This window comes from Macrosteles quadrilineatus, unplaced genomic scaffold (assembly GCF_028750875.1).
Source record: "Macrosteles quadrilineatus isolate MER2022 unplaced genomic scaffold, UCM_ALF_1.0 Scaffold_2__2_contigs__length_208266976, whole genome shotgun sequence".
Classification (NCBI taxonomy): domain Eukaryota; kingdom Metazoa; phylum Arthropoda; class Insecta; order Hemiptera; family Cicadellidae; genus Macrosteles; species Macrosteles quadrilineatus.
In genome coordinates, this window is record NW_026542595.1 from 178,943,031 (window position 1) to 178,961,168 (window position 18,138).

General features: G+C 35.0%; 3 protein-coding genes across 5 annotated transcripts in view; 1 reads left to right on the top strand and 2 right to left on the bottom strand.

Annotated features, from left to right (window-relative positions):
- LOC128988157 (protein FAM177A1-like) overlaps nt 1-5,008 on the bottom strand; it is a 37,281-nt gene extending 32,273 nt beyond the window's left edge. For 2 of the 3 annotated variants that reach the window (XR_008490338.1, XM_054409388.1), the window contains exons 1-3: nt 4,724-5,006; nt 2,126-2,296; nt 1,417-1,581 (exon numbers count right to left, since the gene is read on the bottom strand). Coding sequence is in view for 2 of the 3 variants with exons in the window: in XM_054409388.1 (XP_054265363.1) it covers nt 1,417-1,581; nt 2,126-2,296; nt 4,724-4,750 (363 nt within the window). In the remaining variant the exon portion in view is untranslated. Of the gene's footprint in view, nt 1-1,416; nt 1,582-2,125; nt 2,297-4,723 lie in introns of all 3 variants that reach the window. The other variant, XM_054409387.1, reaches the window with a different exon arrangement.
- A 2,530-nt stretch (nt 5,009-7,538) lies between these two features.
- Nucleotides 7,539-10,616, top strand: LOC128986277 (60S acidic ribosomal protein P1-like). The gene is made up of 4 exons (XM_054406550.1): nt 7,539-7,754; nt 8,300-8,456; nt 9,934-10,038; nt 10,492-10,616. The coding sequence occupies exons 1-4, from the start codon at nt 7,683-7,685 to the stop codon at nt 10,503-10,505; spliced, it is 348 nt and encodes a 115-aa protein (XP_054262525.1). The 5' UTR covers nt 7,539-7,682; the 3' UTR covers nt 10,506-10,616.
- A 1,458-nt stretch (nt 10,617-12,074) lies between these two features.
- Nucleotides 12,075-17,073, bottom strand: LOC128986270 (uncharacterized). Its single transcript, XM_054406541.1, has 5 exons — nt 17,025-17,073; nt 16,567-16,648; nt 16,123-16,192; nt 13,958-15,300; nt 12,075-13,054 (listed from the first exon to the last, which is right to left on the bottom strand). The coding sequence occupies exons 1-5, from the start codon at nt 17,054-17,056 to the stop codon at nt 12,338-12,340; spliced, it is 2,244 nt and encodes a 747-aa protein (XP_054262516.1). The 5' UTR covers nt 17,057-17,073; the 3' UTR covers nt 12,075-12,337.
- Between the last annotated feature and the right edge of the window lie 1,065 nt (nt 17,074-18,138).

Genomic DNA, 18,138 nt, shown 5'->3' on the forward strand with positions numbered 1-18,138 from the left:
CTTCATTAGCTTTACAAATATGTAGGCTACATATCATCAGCCTATATAATGTTTCACAACACAAGCAAACACTGTAGGCTATAGTTTACACTTATTTGCGGTTTTGCGGTTATTGTATTATTATGTCCCTATTACGTACCTACAACAAAAATATTTCTAACATGTTATACATTTTTATGTAGGTAATTGAATACACTACAAGATTATTATGTTGGTTTGAAGTAAAAAAATTGGTACAAAAGTTGTATACTAAGTACTGTGAATTTTTTTTCTCGAGAAATCGCTAAAATATAAAAACATTATTATATATGCGTATGTTTATAGGTAAAAAATTATTTTTACCATAAACTTTATGACTTTTTTTGATTCCTTACTTCATTAGCTTTACAAACATGTATATATCATTATTAGTATACACATATATTATAGAACTTTTTACAACATAAACTAACACTGTACGGTTTTCAATTTTTTCGGTTCTCCGTTTGTCATTATATTTCGCCCCAAAAACTTATAAAAAAAAAATATTTTCCTAACATGTTATATATTTCTATGTAGGGAATTAGATTGTCTACAAAATGTATATAATGAATTTCCCATAAAAAAATCCGTAGAAAAAAAATACCAAGGCCGCTTTTGAAATTTCAAAAAAAAAAATTCAAATTTTTTATTTTTTTTCACTGTACCGATAAAATACACTGTCTAAATCATTATGATATTACTATTTCTAGATTCTCCTGTTCTTTCCGAACAAAATGAATATGAGGTTGGCTAGGTTTACTTGTACGGTTGAGTTTTTACGAATTTTCAAAAAAAGGTCTGCAAAATCGCCAAAATGGGTTGGCCATTCCCCACTTCTAACATTGGCCACTCCTAGGGTTAATTGAAACAGCTGTTAAGATTCAATAATTCCATTTCTCATAAGGTTAACATGGGAAACTCCAAGGCCACTGGGGCGGAGCCCGAAAGGATTTTTGAAATAAGAATATGCCTATATGTTAATCGGGAATGTGAGCTATCATCATGCCAAATTTCAGCCCAATCCGACCAGTATTTTTCGCATTCACTTGTCACAAACATACATCCATACATCCATACATCCATACATCCATACATCCAAACTTTCTCATTTATAATATTATAAGTAGGATTTACTACTACTATAAAGAATAAAACAGGTGGTCACTAGCAACAATAACCTTTGGTCAATGATTTGAAGCTTTTAAACGGAAACTAGAAAATTTACATCAGTAAGTGGCTTAACTCAACTACATCCATTTTGATTTTTAAGAATGGCGACAAGTTTAACATGGGATTGAATGTCTTCAATAAACCGTCGAAGATAACTTCCTCTATCAAACTGTAAATCAACAATAAAAAACCTATTTAATATTTATTATGAAGATGCATACTTACTTCAGCCAACATTTGCTGGTAGTGGTCGATTTCAAACTGGTATTTGGGCGTTGTGATACCGAAGAAGCTGGCTAAGGATTCTCCGAGATAATCACAAACCTCTAGGGTCTTAGAGCCGGCCACCACAGTTTGGTACCAGAACCAAGGCATCCACGCCAATGTTTTCTACACAATCCACGATAATTTAACTCTACCTTGTATGACCTTTTAATATTTATAGGTTGATGGCTTGCGGAGACATCATATATATAAATGTAAATATAACAAAAGTATAATGTTAAACATTCAGTTTAATACAAAAGACGTTTTTTTTAATCATTCATCCATAACTTTAGGTGGAGAATATTATTAGTTTTCTGAATTTTAGTGTAGCCAATTGTAATTCAAAACGAGCTTGTGAAAACAGCAGTACAGTTCCACTAACATTAAAAAATAGGCCAAAACAAAATTGTAGACACTTTTTACTGTGAACAGCCACAGTTGAAACACTATAAATTAACCAATAAAGAGTTGCCTTTGTACTAATACAAAATTTTCATCATCATTGCACGTCCAATTGACAATTTCAAGGTTTACACTTTGGGAATTTAAGTTATGCTAGGAAAAAAAAATTAGTTTGATAACCTAATTGTGTTCTTTATCAACAAGTCTCTTAAGAGGCTCAACATGTGTGAGACTATTCCTATCTCTAGTTAATATCTGGACTTACAGGATCAACACTTGACAATTGTTGAGCATTTTGTTGCACAATTTTGGGTTCAACACCATCTTCCTCATCAGTACTATATTCTTCCAGAGTCCCGTCGGAGAAGTGTAAAACACGACGAGGAACTCTTTTTGGTTTTGCAAACGGAGGGGCAGAAGAATCATCTGCCGGCACCTAAAATGAAAGTATGATTCAATGTTTCCAGGCAGGGTCTAGCTTTAATATATCCTATTCTATGGATAATAATACATAGGGTTGCATTTTAACCGGATATTTAGATCATACATAATCTTCTTATTACAGTCCAACCTCGGTATAACGAATCTGAAGGGACCGAACTAAATATTCGTTATATCAAGGATTTTGTTAAAACGAGGTTCGTTATATTGAGGTTAGGTTTGCAGGAATTTCGCTAAGTCGAGGTTCAGAACCAGCATCAGTCAATATAGGTCGGGATTGGATCTCAATGGCCTCATTAAAACACAATTAAAGTAGCATAGGCTACAATACTTTACAGTGAACAGTGTTTACATTTTAAAGTAGAACCTCGATTATCCGGGGTACTAAAGGGAAGGGATCTTTAACATTGCGCAATCATGCCATTTCTAGTTATTGACCTTGGTAAAGGTTACGGTTACAAACTGTATGTTTAAAATCACAGCTTACTCTAACCCACCTAAAACCTAGCCAAACACTGTATTTTATAGCAATAAACCACGTAAAGAACAAAACGAAACAGTTTAGAGTTTTGTAAGCTACTGCCCGTGATAGGTCGGTAGGCTACAGTACTGCTTTAAATCACAACAGAGGAATGTCAGTACTGTAATAATCATCACTATAGCATTGGTGTTGCCTTAGTTTAAACAAATCATATTGAAAATAATAAAAATATTAGATAAGTCGTTATAAAAGTGTATAATCATAGCCAACTTAAAGATAATAAAAACACTTGTAAAAGGAATGTTAAGGTAATGATGTTGCTATTCTTTCTCTTTGCTTTGTTCTTCTATTCTTTTTTCTTTCTAAGGTTTCTCTTCATCCAAAAATTGTACAATTCACCATATTTACTTATCACCCAATCACAGCTTACTACACATTACGTCGTCATCAGTCCTCATTGAATGAAATCAGTTCAGTTCTCAGTTGTAACATATAGCGCGAATGCAGCGATGACAGCAGACGGGCCGGGATGTGTAAAACGGAGCAGACGAATGTTAGCGCAAGCGTTGACGTCACCTTTCCATTTCATTTTATGAAGAAACTGATTTTTCAAAGACAATAATGGGGGTTGGGGGGGGATTCGTTGTATCGAGGGAGAGACGCAGACAATTCGTTAAGTAGAGGTTAAATTCGCTATGTAGCCTAGAGGTTCTGACAATGATAAATTCGTTATATTGAGGTGTCTTATTTTTATCTGGGATCATGAAAAATTTATTAAATCAAGGTCGTTGATATGGTTTGTTTGTTATGTAGAGGTAAAATATACATTGTGTCTTATGGAGAGTTCTAGGGGATTTAAAAAAATTCGTTATATCAAGGAATTCGTTATATTGAGGTTCGTTATATCAAGGTTAGACTGTAACACATTTGTTAAGGTTCGAAGGCGCAAAGGGTTAACAATAGCGCAATAACAGCAGTATTACAAGAAAATTATATTGGCGGGCTTGAGTACTATAATAAAGTTAACAGTTTATTAACTGTTAAAGTTAACTTAACTTTAACTTAACTAGCACTTGAAGACCAGCAGAGGAAGACTTAGGCTAAGGCTAAACTAGTGACAATGGGCATCCCCACCTCCTAGAAAACCCACCAGGTAAACCACATTTTTTCACATTATGCAGTAAAAACATAAAATTTCACCAATTCACACTATTCCAGAGGCCACAGCAGGACAAAGTCAGCTTTCATATAGCCTAGGCCTATTAAAACAATGTAAAAAATATAGATTGTCAAAGCCAATTTAGGTGCAAAGAGCTTAAAAATCGGTTTTTAATTTAATTTTAAACATTTTCCTACATTTTCTTTACATTATTCCCAGTGGTGTACTGGAGAACTCTACTTTTTCCAATTTTACATAAATGCTTTTATTAAAGCTTTATTATTGCTTTAGATAAAGGCTTCTTATCAAGGACATAGATAACAAGGCACTCATAATCAGCTGTTTCACCCCTCCCTGGGCATCAGTATGTGTTATGGCTGGCCATGAATTATTTTATGGAAACTTATCTGTGTTTATGTATTACATTAAATGTTATATTTTTGTGTATTGACGACAATAAGTAATGAAATTTGTTCAAATAATTTATTTTATGCAAGCCGACAAGAGGCTTGAAAATTAAACTGTTTCGAAACAAGTCACCGAGACCATTCTAGGATTGACGAAGTAAGGTAGGCTAACTAGTTAAAGGGATAACTTAAACTGTAACTGCTTTTAAAACCAAAAATGTATCAAATAAATAGAAGGGCTAAACAAAACCTTAAGGTTTCCAACCATCAAGGCCATCATTATCATCAATCTTCATTATAACTTAACTAACTAATTAACTAGTTAATTGGTTTTATGAATAAGTTACAGACTTAAAATTAGGAGAAAATACTGACCTGTACTGTCAGAGTATCTGAAGACATTGTTAAGCTTTAAAAAAATGTATCTTATGATTATGAAGGGCTAACTTAACCTTGGTTTCTGAAACCCTGCAGGAAGTTTAAAATTGATACTCTAAAGATTTGAACTTTTAAAATTTCCTATCCAAGTTTCAAATGAGTGTGTGTGTATTGTAAGAAAGCCTATTCTTCATTGATGACTCATTGACATAATATAATACACGTTGACGTTGACACAATAACAATAACAACAGGCTAAGGGTTCCACAACAGCAACAGACAGATTATTTATTATAAAATAAACGAAAGAAAGATCCTAGACTACGTGTTTTTGACGTTTGTGTTTATTTTGTGTTGACTTCACTCACACTAGACGCACTGCATTGAGGCTGAGCTACAGGAGGATGGAGTGGAATGGAGGGAGATACAAAAAGGTAGCTCTGCTCCACGATTACTAGAAAAATACCGGTATGGATCGTAAACATAAACAAATGACGTTTTTGGCCCAAAAATAAACATTATTATTTTAACATTGCTTAAATGGAACTGCCAAAACATATGTTCAATGCTATTAGTATAGGATTCGGACCAACAACGTCATTTGTTTATGTTTATGATCCATACCGGTATTTTTCTAGCAATCGTGCTCTGCTCTGAACGAGAGAATTGCGCGAGACGTTGGACGTTGGCCCTGGCCGTCTTATTTGCACTACTACTGTAGAGGGTAAAGTACAATGTACATACAACAGTAGTACATTTTTTTAACTACGGTAATTTCGGAGTTTGGGGTTTTACTTGTACATGCTGTGACATAGAGCCAATAGCCATCACTGAGCTAGAAATATACAACTGGAACTGGAGGTTTCTGGTAAGTGTATATAATTATGTTATTTTAATTATTTTTGTGGGTGGGGCAAAACGTGAAGCTGGCCCCACCCACAAATCATCACCATTTATCCATTTACCTGATGAGCTCTATTTTTTTTTATTTGTAACGTTAGGTCTCAAGTACCAAAAATCTTTGGAAAATCGCTGGCCCAATGTTTCTGTCGATCGTTGGCCAACGTTATGTTTTGGCACCAAGTCTTACGGTTGGCCAACCAACCAATTTCTTCGGAAGGGCCAACCATCTCATTGGGCCCAAACATAAAAAACACAAAATAATAAAGATTTAGTATGAAAAGCATAATTATCAGTTGAGTAAATTGATTAAATAGTTCATAAAAACTAATTTTGAAAAAAAAACTAAATAAAATTATTTGACCCAAACGGGTTTCGAACCCGGAACCTTCGCCTTGTGATCTTCACACCTTACCTCTGAGCTATCTGTGCTTGTTGATCATGAGCGTTTTCAAGTGGTCAAAGAGTAGCCGACAGTTGCAATGGTCACAATACTTAAAATAGTTTTGATACTACAGTGTAATATGAATATGTTAATCTGGTTAGGCCTCAAGTAGTTGAATTGTTTTTCTGGTAGTTGGACAGGATACTAGTATTTGAATATAGATTTATTTGATTACCATAGATTAGTAGGTACTGTTATAATTGATTCTTATATAATTAATTAATCTTTCCCCTATACTGTAACTATTAAATATTTTCTCAAATAAGTTAAAGAATATTGTAAATAAAATGGAATTATTATGCAGGTGTTCCCCACTGTATCTAGTAACACAACATCTTCTGACTACATTATAGATCCAAATTTTTACAATATTTGTCCTGTATTCTTGTATTGCTGCCATAACATTTATGTTCTTTTAAATAAATCAATTTGTTAAAATGCGTTTTAGAATGTTTTATACTTAAACCCAACGAAGTCCCAACGATTCTTTCCTTCGTAGGGCCAACGAATACATGTTTCCGTTGGCAAATCGTTAAAATTTCTGCCAACCATTTCGCAACCATGCCGACCATTTCCCAACGTTGGGCCAACGATGTGTGCTATTTGGGGTAGCACTATTTTTTTTGTAATAGGTTTTTTTGTAATTAGTGCTGTTTTGGGTGGGGCCAGCTTCACGCCGCGCCGGTACTGGATATAGCTGTGTTAGCCCAGCACAGACAACGACAATTCCGCTAGAAAATCGAGACGCTGTAAATTTTGTTAAGCTGGTACCAACTAGCGAAATTGGTTTATGGCTTGGATTTATGTATATGTACAATCCCCTAGTTGAAATATATGCATACTAGGTGCAATGAGTATGTTTTATCTATGGTGCAATGATAATATGGGTGCAACACACTTACTCCCCTAGCGAAAATGACGGCCAGACTTGCATTTCTCTATTTCTCTCATTAAGAGTTACCATTCTGCTACCTTCAGATATGTATCTCTAGCTCTAGCAGTGGAGCCCAACGTAACAAAAATATAGATTACAGCGTCTCAATTTTCTACAGAGTTGCAGTGTCAAAGCTACCTCCAGTCTCCAGTTGTATTTCTAGCTCCATTTCTAGCTCAGTGTAGACAAATAATGGCCATTGACAGACCACAAAAAACTGGAATATAGAGCAAACTATATAAACAGAGTATGATACGATAATTTAATTAAATTTAATTATTCAATTGAAATATGGATTGATCAGGTAGAAAGTGGAGGTTTTATACAAAGATTGACCTGACATTAGATTTTACAAAGGTTTTTTTTTTAAGCCGAAAACTGATAAATAAGTTTCGAAATATATTTCAAGATTTATTGCGTTGGTTGTGGTTGGTTGTACTGATTCCATGTTTAGGACGTTCTTACTCTTTTCATTTCATATTTCATATCACCTGATTGCTGGCTGACTTTTGTGAAAATTTCGTCTGCTGTTTGATGCTTTTGGCGTTCGGCGTTGTCCAGTGGCAGTAAGTGAAAGTGGTGGACATTAATAAAAGTGCTTGTTCTCAAATTAGAGCTAAGGCCTGTTGGCGACTTGCGCTATTATTAGTACAAGAAATCAATTAACCACAATCGAAATGAGTACCAAAGCTGAATTAGCATGTGTGTATTCTGCTCTGATTCTTATTGACGATGATGTTGCTGTTACTGTAAGTATTTTGGATTATTAATTAGTCTTAATTTGAATTGCCTGCCTAATAAATCTCCTCTTTGCTCTTCACTGAAACAGAGTGTTCTTTCCTCTTGAATTATGTAGGTATCAGTACCATGTTATCCAATAGGCTGGTGAAACTGCTAAAGCGGGGTTTGAAAATTACCAAAAATCACATTGGTGTACCCTTGCCTATAGCATGTCAATAACTTAGCCAATTGTATTTTTAAACATTTGCGTCCTACTTTACTTCCTTCCTAGGACGCTAGGCTCCAGTTTAGTAACTTACTACTTTGCAAACAGTACCGGTAAGTTATTACTTAGCTAGGTTATAATTTTTGTTGAATGAATGGAATTTTATGATATGATGGCACCATTATCAAATTTACCCACATCACCTCTGTTAGCATTTTAAACACAGTTTACGCTTTACTGAGCCACCGGGCTCCTGGAACTTGTTCCTTGGTCTAACCTAATCAATCTTCATAAAAGATCATTACTTAAGCAGTCACAAGTAGCCTTAGTTAAACAACTGCTTTGTAGGGTGAGAAGATCCAGACCATCCTGAAAGCAGCAGGAGTGGAGGTTGAACCCTACTGGCCAGGATTGTTTGCCAAAGCACTGGAAGGCATCAACCCCAAAGAACTCATCACCAACGTTGGTTCAGGAGTAGGGGCTGGACCTCCAGTCGCTGGGGGAGGTAGGCATGGAGTTTATTCCATTATTTACAGGTTAGCTGTAAGAATATGGAAAAACTTAATAAGTTTTGTATGGGAAGCAAACAGGTTAAACTTTAATATCCAACCCTATCACTTGCAGGAATCCCCTGTGAAAAGAACATCTGAATCTAGCACTCCTGGAAGCGATAAATGTTATATATTTATATTGTATCTACAAAAAAAAGTTATCAAACAAAAAGTGTAAATTTAATTTGTATTAATCTGATACTTCGTAGGAATAATGCTTTCATTAAATTCTTTCATTTTAGAGTAACTGATGCATAAACAGCAAAAAACTGAACACAACCTCACGTTTAAATAGCAATAAGTTAGTAATGTGCAATTTATAAATTTATTGTCATCTTCTCAGATAAAATTTATTAAAGCCAAATTGTAAATATCACTAAGATCGATTATTGCAGAAATTTACAAATTGATTAATAACAATGTGGTACTAATAAGAAAAAATATCCCCGCCGCAGCAAACCTGCAGACTAAGGGAATTTCAACTTGTCTGATTACATTTACTCAAATATTTCCATAAATAAGACATATTTATTCCCAATTTAAATAACATTAGATTGAACGAGTGCTTAGGTTTGCTGCTACGGGGAAGGTAAAAAGTTTTTTTTGACCTTACGTCAATAGTAGTCAATGTTTAAAAAGAAATTGCTAATTTTTTTTTGTTTTTAGGGCCAAAAATGGGAAAAACCCATTTTTACCCCATAAAACCCCCCATAAACCCCCGTTCCCATGGTCCGATTATGCTGGTTTGCAAACTCGTTCGAATAAACGTAGGTTAACACGTTTGTACCAAATTTAATCAAAATCAGATCATTTTTGCTTGAGTTATCGCACTAACGGACATATATATATATATATCAATTTGAACGGATGGTGTTTTTGGCCTCTAGAGACCTCAAAACAAAAAATTAAATCGGTCCCGGGTCCAGGTCTTACCATGAGTACTACGGTAATAGCTTATTCCCTATATGGGAAATTCGCTAAAAAGAAATAAATAAATAACAATGTTTAACCAATGAGGTCATAATCTATCAAAGTTATGCCAGAGAGAATACATGGTCACCATTTCAGGATAAAGTATTAGACCTAAAGTATTCTTCTCCCACATAAGTCTGATACGCTAAGATTAGGCCTAAGGCTAGCAACACAGCCATTTCGTTTGTGTGTGTTCAACGCAACACTACACCCTTACCACTTAGTCAGCACTCTAGGAACTGAAATAACATTTAGAACCAGGCTTTAAAGTGATATTACCTTGATCTGTAGTAATTACGGTTTTAGTTTCACCATTACTGTAATTAAAAATTTGTTTCCAAATACTAAAGGTTACTTGAAACAATGCAAGTAAATAGTCAGAAGAACAACATTTTGGTGAGTGAATTAGCGCCTTATTTTTCATATCAATAATTAAAATTAACTTTTACCTACTTTCAGCCGCTCCCGTAGTGGCTGAAGCAGCTGCTGCTCCTGCTGCCGAAAAGAAAGAGGAGAAGAAGAAAGAGGAAAGTGAAAATGAATCTGATGACGACATGGGCTTTGGTTAGAACTTTTTTATTCATTTGTTCAAATCCTTTCTAAGCATGGTTATTATATTTAATTAATTGCCAATGGCAGATAGAGGTGGTTTTATGATGGATAAAATTTTTATTGCAAAAAGATATGTACCAAAAATGTTGCAAAGAAACCAATTAGCTGTAATGAGAATGAAATAAAAGAAAACGTCTCTTCTGTTACAGCATTTATATATATGGCCAGGTCTATAGGCCTACTTAAACTATTCTATTCTCTAATACAAGTAGACTATATACAAAATAATTTAAACCAGCTTCCACTAATAACATTTTCATGTTCATTTAATAGTGTAGGCCTATATCATGTCTTGTGTTCTTTTTTGCTCCAGTTATTACTGTACTGTATGAGAGGCTTTCTCAGCTATTAATTGCAATAACCTGAAGAATTTCATATTAAAAACTCTCTCTTTGTTTGTTTCAGGTCTCTTTGATTAGATGAATATGCAACAGTATTAAACCAAAGAAATTGAAACTTGAACAAAAATGATTCTAGTCATCACCTGTGAGATATTTTACATCAATAAAATATGTAAGATTTTACTCTGATATCGTTGTTTCCTTTATCACGTACAAAATAAATTGTCAAAATGTGTTCAGTTATAGATAGGAACCTTAGTCTTTCTACATAAATTGAACCACGATAGGATAAGCCGGCTTGGCTATATAAAAGATATGGTATTAGATACTGATAAATAATATGTAATGTAAAGTAACTGTGCTCAAGGTCAACTTTTTAAAGTCTAAAAACCCCCACGGCAGGAACATCAATTGTGAAGAAACAACAAACGAATTGTGGATAATTATAGGGATGCACTGTGGATGCGATGCTCCCTGGTGTGGATTAACGTCTGCACTAGTGAGTACTACGACTATCCGCAGTACTATCCTGATAATTAGACCAATTCGTTAATTACGAGGAAATAATGTGGTTCGGATTCCACAATAAACTGTAGGTCCCTTAGTTGCCATTAGCTGTATGGGCTATTAATTAACAGCTGTGTCTAAGGAACATGTCGGCCTTAGTCACTAAAAAGACTACAAGATCGCGCCACTCATCCTACACTCATCCTTCACTCATATTTGGGTTAAAATACGTACATAGTGGCGTCCCCATCTTAAATAATTGATTGATAATTGATAATCAGTTCTGTTGTTACAACTTACAAAGCTAAGTAAATCTCTCAATGGCAAGTATGCACTGCTTAATTTGTGTTGTGTAGTTGAGCTGATTCATATGGAAATTCTAAAGCGCAATCGTTAAGCTATTGACTTTTGTATACTGAAATAGACATCCCATCTTTGTGGACAAGCTGTCACAAATTGTTTACTAAACAATATTGTGTTAGTGCCTAAAATCCTATTTTCGTCCTTTTTCTTTGTTCATGACTATGTTTGGCAAGCTTCTGTGTGCACAGCCAGAACTGGTCTGGTCTATGTGGGGGGGGGGGGGGGGTACTTTTGTGAAATATTTGTGTCTTGCTACTCAGCGTGACTCACTCACCCCTACCCACAGCTCTGCTAATTACTCGCACCCGTATGTTTTGGTTCGGCCCTAAGCTAACAATCCGCACGCACAGAAGTTTTGCCCAAACTGTACTGTAGGGGATGCTATAGCTTAAAAAACGTAGTCCTATCAGTTTTACTGTGTTAAAAAACCTGCATATTCGTCAAAACTCAGTGATTCATATCAGTGCTATCTGTCGGTGGCACACTTCACCTATGTCCATTTTTAATTAAAAACTGGCGAGCTTTAACATGAGAATAGAATGTCTAGTTCAATCAATATTGAGACAAAAATTCAGTTGAGACACCATTTTGACTCGTGGTAGTTCCTTTTATGTCTGATGACGGGATTATTATTAGCCTACCTTTACTATAAGTCTCCTGGAGAACTGACGCCATAAGACTATTTCATTTACGTAACATAGGTGTAAACACATTATAAAATATATTTTGGTATGTGTTTATTGAAATTATTGTTATAAAACTAAAAAAGCTACAAAAACTATGTCACACATTTTGAGAGTATTTAAATATTCTTAACATAAAAATATTTCTGAAGATAGATACTGAGATTGAAGTACAAAAATATATTTTATCTCCGAAACGGGATGTCACTTTCAGTCTTAGTTACTAAATGACAAACATCACATGTGTATACTTAAAAAGTACATAGTAAGGTTTGTACAGTATTCTTTTTCGTTTGCTGTTGGCTGTTGACTCCGTGTACATTTGACAAGCTCCAAGTATTTTTAAAACTTAGACAGTCAAGAGGATGCATCAGCGCTGGAATGGCTTGATACTTCTGGGAGTTGATCTACGCTGACACTTGTCACGCTAGTCTGATAAGAGGAAGTTGAAAGCTCTTCATCTTCAATGACCACATCTATTCTCGGAGTTTCCACTGGTTTCTTTATCACCAAAGAATGTTTCTGCTTATTCCTCTTTGAACGCAAACCTTTCTGAGACTTTGTAGAGTCGGATGAAGACGTATCCATTGGGTTTTTCAAGGGATCGATCACTGATATTGAGGGAGATGGCTTTGGAAAAGTGTACTTTACGCTACCCAAAGTCGAGAGTTCTTTTCCCAAATCGTCCAGCACTGACTGAGCTACCTCCGAGAAGTGTTTTACATTTTTCCTTTCTACCTTTCCAGCGACGCTAAGGTTGTCTCTTACTTTGGTCATATAATTTGCAAGTTTATCGCTAGGTAAGTTGTTGGACTTTGTCACATCACTCAGTTCTGATGTTCTAGTTATCCTTACAGAACTTGGTCTAGGCTCCAGATGAAGAGGTAGGTTTAAAAGTGGCACCGACGTTTGTCTGTTTGAGCCCGAGGACGAGTCATTTTCCATTCTGCTGCTTCTCTTCTTTGTCTTGACCTCTCCAAAGCTGAGGTCTAACCGTGGGACACACACTGGGCAAACCTCGCCAACTTTGCAGCCGCAGGGTTCTGGCAATAGTTCACCGTCTGATAGCTTCTCCTGGAAAATTTTCATTTTCAATAATGGCACAAGGTAAAAGAACACAGTATACAGTTGTCAGTAAAAATTAACATTTTTACTATAAAACATCTGTCACGTGAATCAGTTAGCAACCAGGCTTTCAGATGTACTAAAATTTAGATGACTTCACAACTTAGATAAAAACAAACTGAACATACTATATCCTAACTGCACAAATATAAAAATATATAAGATAGTATAAGTTGGGGCCAATGAGAACCGCTACTCCGTTGAGTGTAATTCCTAAAACGGACTGCTAGACACTAGCATGAATGAAGTATTTGTAGTACCAAATAAACGTTAAGCAGAGTGCAGTACCTTCCAGGGAACTACAGAATGATAGTTTTTTTAGGCCTACAGACAAATTTACAACTTGGGCATTATGAGTGGCCTAGCGTATCTGAGGAACAGACGTGAGGTGTAACCGCCAATACTTGACTGAAGAATGGTTCTGGGCACTATAAGTGGCCTAAGATACCGGAAAAGAAATTATGGATACTTCATAACAGACCACAAAGGGTTAAGATGCATTTCTTTTAAACGAGAATTAATTTGAAATGATTTTGCAAATAAAATTACTTTAATGAAAACACACCATCATTTTGATTTTCTGCCATTTTTTCCTGATTGGCCGGAAGCAAGTGGTACTCAGGGTGATTTTTTACATGTGTCTGTTGCAGCAGTGAAGTTTCAAGTTGTAGCATGTTCGATGTGTCTGGTATATTAATAATAATATAAAAAATATCAGCCCCGTCTTGGGTCACCCTATATAATATGTAGGCCTTTACAAATTTTAAAATAAGATTGAAATTAAAACATACAAATAAATCTATATGTACAAATGCCGCTACTACTTAGATTATGGTTGTGAAACGTACTCACCGAATTCCGCAAGATCTCGTACTTTCTGTTTGATGAAGTGGAAGTAGATGAAGACCTGGAACTCGATCCACAAGTGGAGGAGTGAGAGAGTGTACAACTGGTGACTGTACCCAAGGATGAAGGAGGAAGAGGAAGAAGCATTTCCAAGTAGCCTCTGGTGAGATCAGCTGGTCTAGCCTCACAGTGATCAGCTGGTCTATCCTCACAGCTGATTGTTCCGCTGTCGACTGCTTGAACCGAGACATTCTGTTTCTCCGCCTCTGTCTGATTTGAGGAATCCACCTTTGGATTGGGCTGCTCTAATTCAATATTGGGAAAAGGATTTTCATTGCACTTCTGCCACAGTCCATGTTTGGTTTGTAAGATAATATTTGGTTTCACAAGACTAGAAATAGTATCTGCCATTGAAATCGGGTGTGATCTTTCATTCTGATGTGAAGATTCAGTGTTAATTTTCTTCAGCACCTCAGAAACAGTCGGTTCAATAATGCTCTTAATTGTTTGTTCATCGATTTTCTCTCTTTCTGCCGTATCATAAAATTTACTTCCTCTTTGAGTAGAGCTCTGATTTCTCACATTTGTTGAGATATTTGTATTGGACTTCTGGTCACTTTCAGATCTCCCCTCTGGGTAGCACAATATTTTCCCACTTTCATTTGGACTATCTAGTTCCACTATCTTTTTGTTTTCTTTATCTGAACCATGAAGCTGAACGGTTAGTTTAAAAGTCTGATTAGATTGATCTGCTTGCAATGCTACAGAATTTTCCTTCGTTTCCCCCAAGGTGATATTAAATATATTTTCGATCGGCTTTGGAGTCAATCTCATAGAAGGGACTGTAAGATCTGTTTCACCTACATTAATTCTATTTGATGTCACACTTTTTGTCTCCGAGTCGCTTAAATTCACAGTTTGCACTGTTGTAGATTTCAGGTGTGGCAAAGATTTCTCAGTTTGAATAATAGGAGATGTCGCTACCGTTACTTTTGTATTTTCAATTAGTGCAAAGGATGTGTTCACAGATGCATCTGTTTTTTTAGATGTGCTATTAAAATTGATAGGGGATGTTTCTATACTAATTTTTTCCGTCATTGCTTCAGTTTGATTGTTTAAAATATTTTGATTAGGTGACAATTTAACATCCTTGTTTATATCAACTTCTACTTCTGCTGGTTGTTCAAGAGATTCTTTTCCCCCTATGATCATATTTGAGACTTTACTAGATAGCTTTTGAATAGTTACTGCAGTTTCTCCTACAATAGGCTCCTCGACAGTGACGATTTCTTCAATAATTGACTCGGATGATTCTTTTTCAGCCTCACTACCAGATTGTTGCTCTAAACCTGTGGAATGCAAAACAATAATCCATAAGTATTGTATTACTTTTTTTAAATATTGACTACAGTAGACGCCTTCTTGACCGACCTCGCATTTGCCAAACATCGGATTAACTGCTCTCACTTGTGAAATATTACAGTTTTTTTCAACCGACCTTGTTTTGAGAGCAGTTCGGTTTAACCGCTGATTTCTAAACGAATAACACTTCATTTTGAAAGTTTTTTAGAGATTGTCCGTTTTAACAGGCCTTTCGAGTTATCCTAATCCGACCTAGGTCCGGTCCTGTTAGGGTCGGTTAGGAGGGGGTCTACTATACTTATCTTAATGTGATTCAGTCAGTTGGGTATCCAATGAAGAGATTCGTCCCAAAATAACCCTTGAGAAGATAATACATCCGTATAATGAATGGTGAAAGATTGAGTGGTGTTTCTATGTTCAAATTCAACCAGTTAAGTAAACTAACAAAAAATTCTGTACATCAATCTAAATCTTTGGTGTATACAGAAAATCAAATTTTCCCTAGATAATCCGACTTGTAGTTTGACATACTTGCTCCAAGAACTACAATAAAGAAGTTATTGGCCGATGTCCATACAGTAGACCTAAAAAAATGTAATATGTTTATACCTAAGTTCTTTGAGAGGAGTTATTTTTCTATCTTTCCAGCCTTGGTTTTCCAACTCTGTTGCGGTGTTCTTACAGTTTTTGATAGGCATAAAGAAATGGCAATGACAGGCAGTTTGAGGAGGATAAAATAGAAGTTTTAAATTTGTGCAATAAACGTAGGCATTATTGAATCAACGATGAAGGTTTGGTAAAATACTCACCTGTGCTATTCACATTGGTCCCCTCCTCAACATCCTCTTCAAAATCTTCCTCATAATCTTGAAGGTCATCCTAGGGAGGGCCATGAACATTAATAATACAATAACAGATTTATCTGTTTTATTTTAACAAAACTTAAAGCTTGTTTATCTAAGTGGTTGTCTTAAAAAAAATGTACGAGTATATTAAAATCTCAGGAAAAAAATTAGAGATTCCAGTTTTACCACGCCAATACATTTTTGACTAAAACTATTTCAGAAAACAAAGGCATTTTGCGCTTTAAAGAATTATTTTTTTTAATAGATAATAATAGTATATACCAGAGCGAAAAATGTTCTAAAAATATACATTTTACTAGCAAACAAATTGGCAAACCTATATTCTCAGACAGTGAAAAAATGTGACTTTTAAGATGACAATATAAATGTAGTGGATGTCAATTATACCTGTGTAGATGATTCAAAGACATTATCTGCGATTTGTCGATTCTTGGTTTGTTGCTCTTCAACATCTTGCGGCTTAATGTCTCTAAAACAAATAAGTTTATGTAAATTTCCTAAAATGTCTTAGCCAACATTAAATTTTAAAAACTTGAAATCACAGCAACTTCTCTGCTTTAAGCTGTGTTTGGAGTTTGAACATATAAAAATGTTTTGTGACACATTTTATTGACTAGGAACTTCCACCTCCAAATGGTTATCACAAACATTTGTATACATTCTAGTTCAACTCCTTCTTTAGAGTTTGGATTACTAACTTTATAGTATTTATAACCAGGATACAATCATTATTCATTAGTTTACTAAATACTTTTTTACCAATATGCTTTTTTAAATGTAGCCTAGGTGAAGATTTTAATTTTATAATGTAAAAACCGTTTATAGAATAACTCAAGAAAAATTACCTCCTTTCGTCTGTTTCTTCTGGTTCCTTCATACAGGTTTCATCTCTTATTCGACTGTTAGATGATTCTAATAATCTCACATTTTCATCTTTCTGAGCATGTGTTTCCAAATATCTTTCCATCGAGCCTTCCACCATTTTGTTCAATTCATCATGGATCTGTTTTATTTTAAGGCTTCGTTCCTCTATCCATTTTTCAAATTCAGAAGTTGTTTCCTTATGATCAACAATTTTTACATAAGAATTAAGTACTTTACTTCTTTCTCCGGCAGTTCCAGACCTTGAATTTGTTGTAATTTCATTATGTTTCAGAATTGATTTCCTTTGGGTCAGATTTTTTAGTACTTGGCCAACAACGGTTTTTGCATTGGAAGAAGTATTTGTCTTCTTAGGATTCATACGATTGTTATTTGTTTGCTTAACTTCTCTCTGATATGTTGGAGTATTTTTTTCACTATCATTGTACCTATTAACCGTTTGTATTGTTTTGGTTGTGGCTGGTTGAACAGAAGATATTTTTGATACTTTCCCAGAAGTCGCAGGCACAATTTTTTGGCTTGAATGTTTAATAATATTCATTGTTCGGGATTGCTTACTAGTATCTGTATTAGTTTGTTCAGCTAACTCATCGGGAATCGATTCAAAAGAGACTGATTTCTTGGGAGTTCTAACATCAGCAACAAACTCTATGAGAAATAAAACAGTATATTAGAATTAAACCTGTCAAAATAACTTTAATTTTAACTTTTCAGTAAATTTTTAAGTAAGAGAGAGGATTTAAACTTTAAAAACTCATAAGATATGGAATGTTTGAATTGCATGTTAAAGACATTACATTGTCCAAAGTTACTTAGAGGAGGAAGGTTGAAATGTAGAGGAAAAATAACTGAATAAGAACTGAACCAACAGGAGAAATTAAATTTTAAGGGCTACAGTTTAAGTCTACAGGAATGAAGATATCAGAATACAATGTATAGTTAATTATAGGTAGCATAAGAGAGAGTATACAAATTAAAGTCAAAATGTGGTTTGGTTACAAGAACGTAGAATTTCTCGGAAAATGGAGTTGATGGTGATGGAGGGTAGGAGGTTCCGTAGTCCTTTGCCGTAAGGAA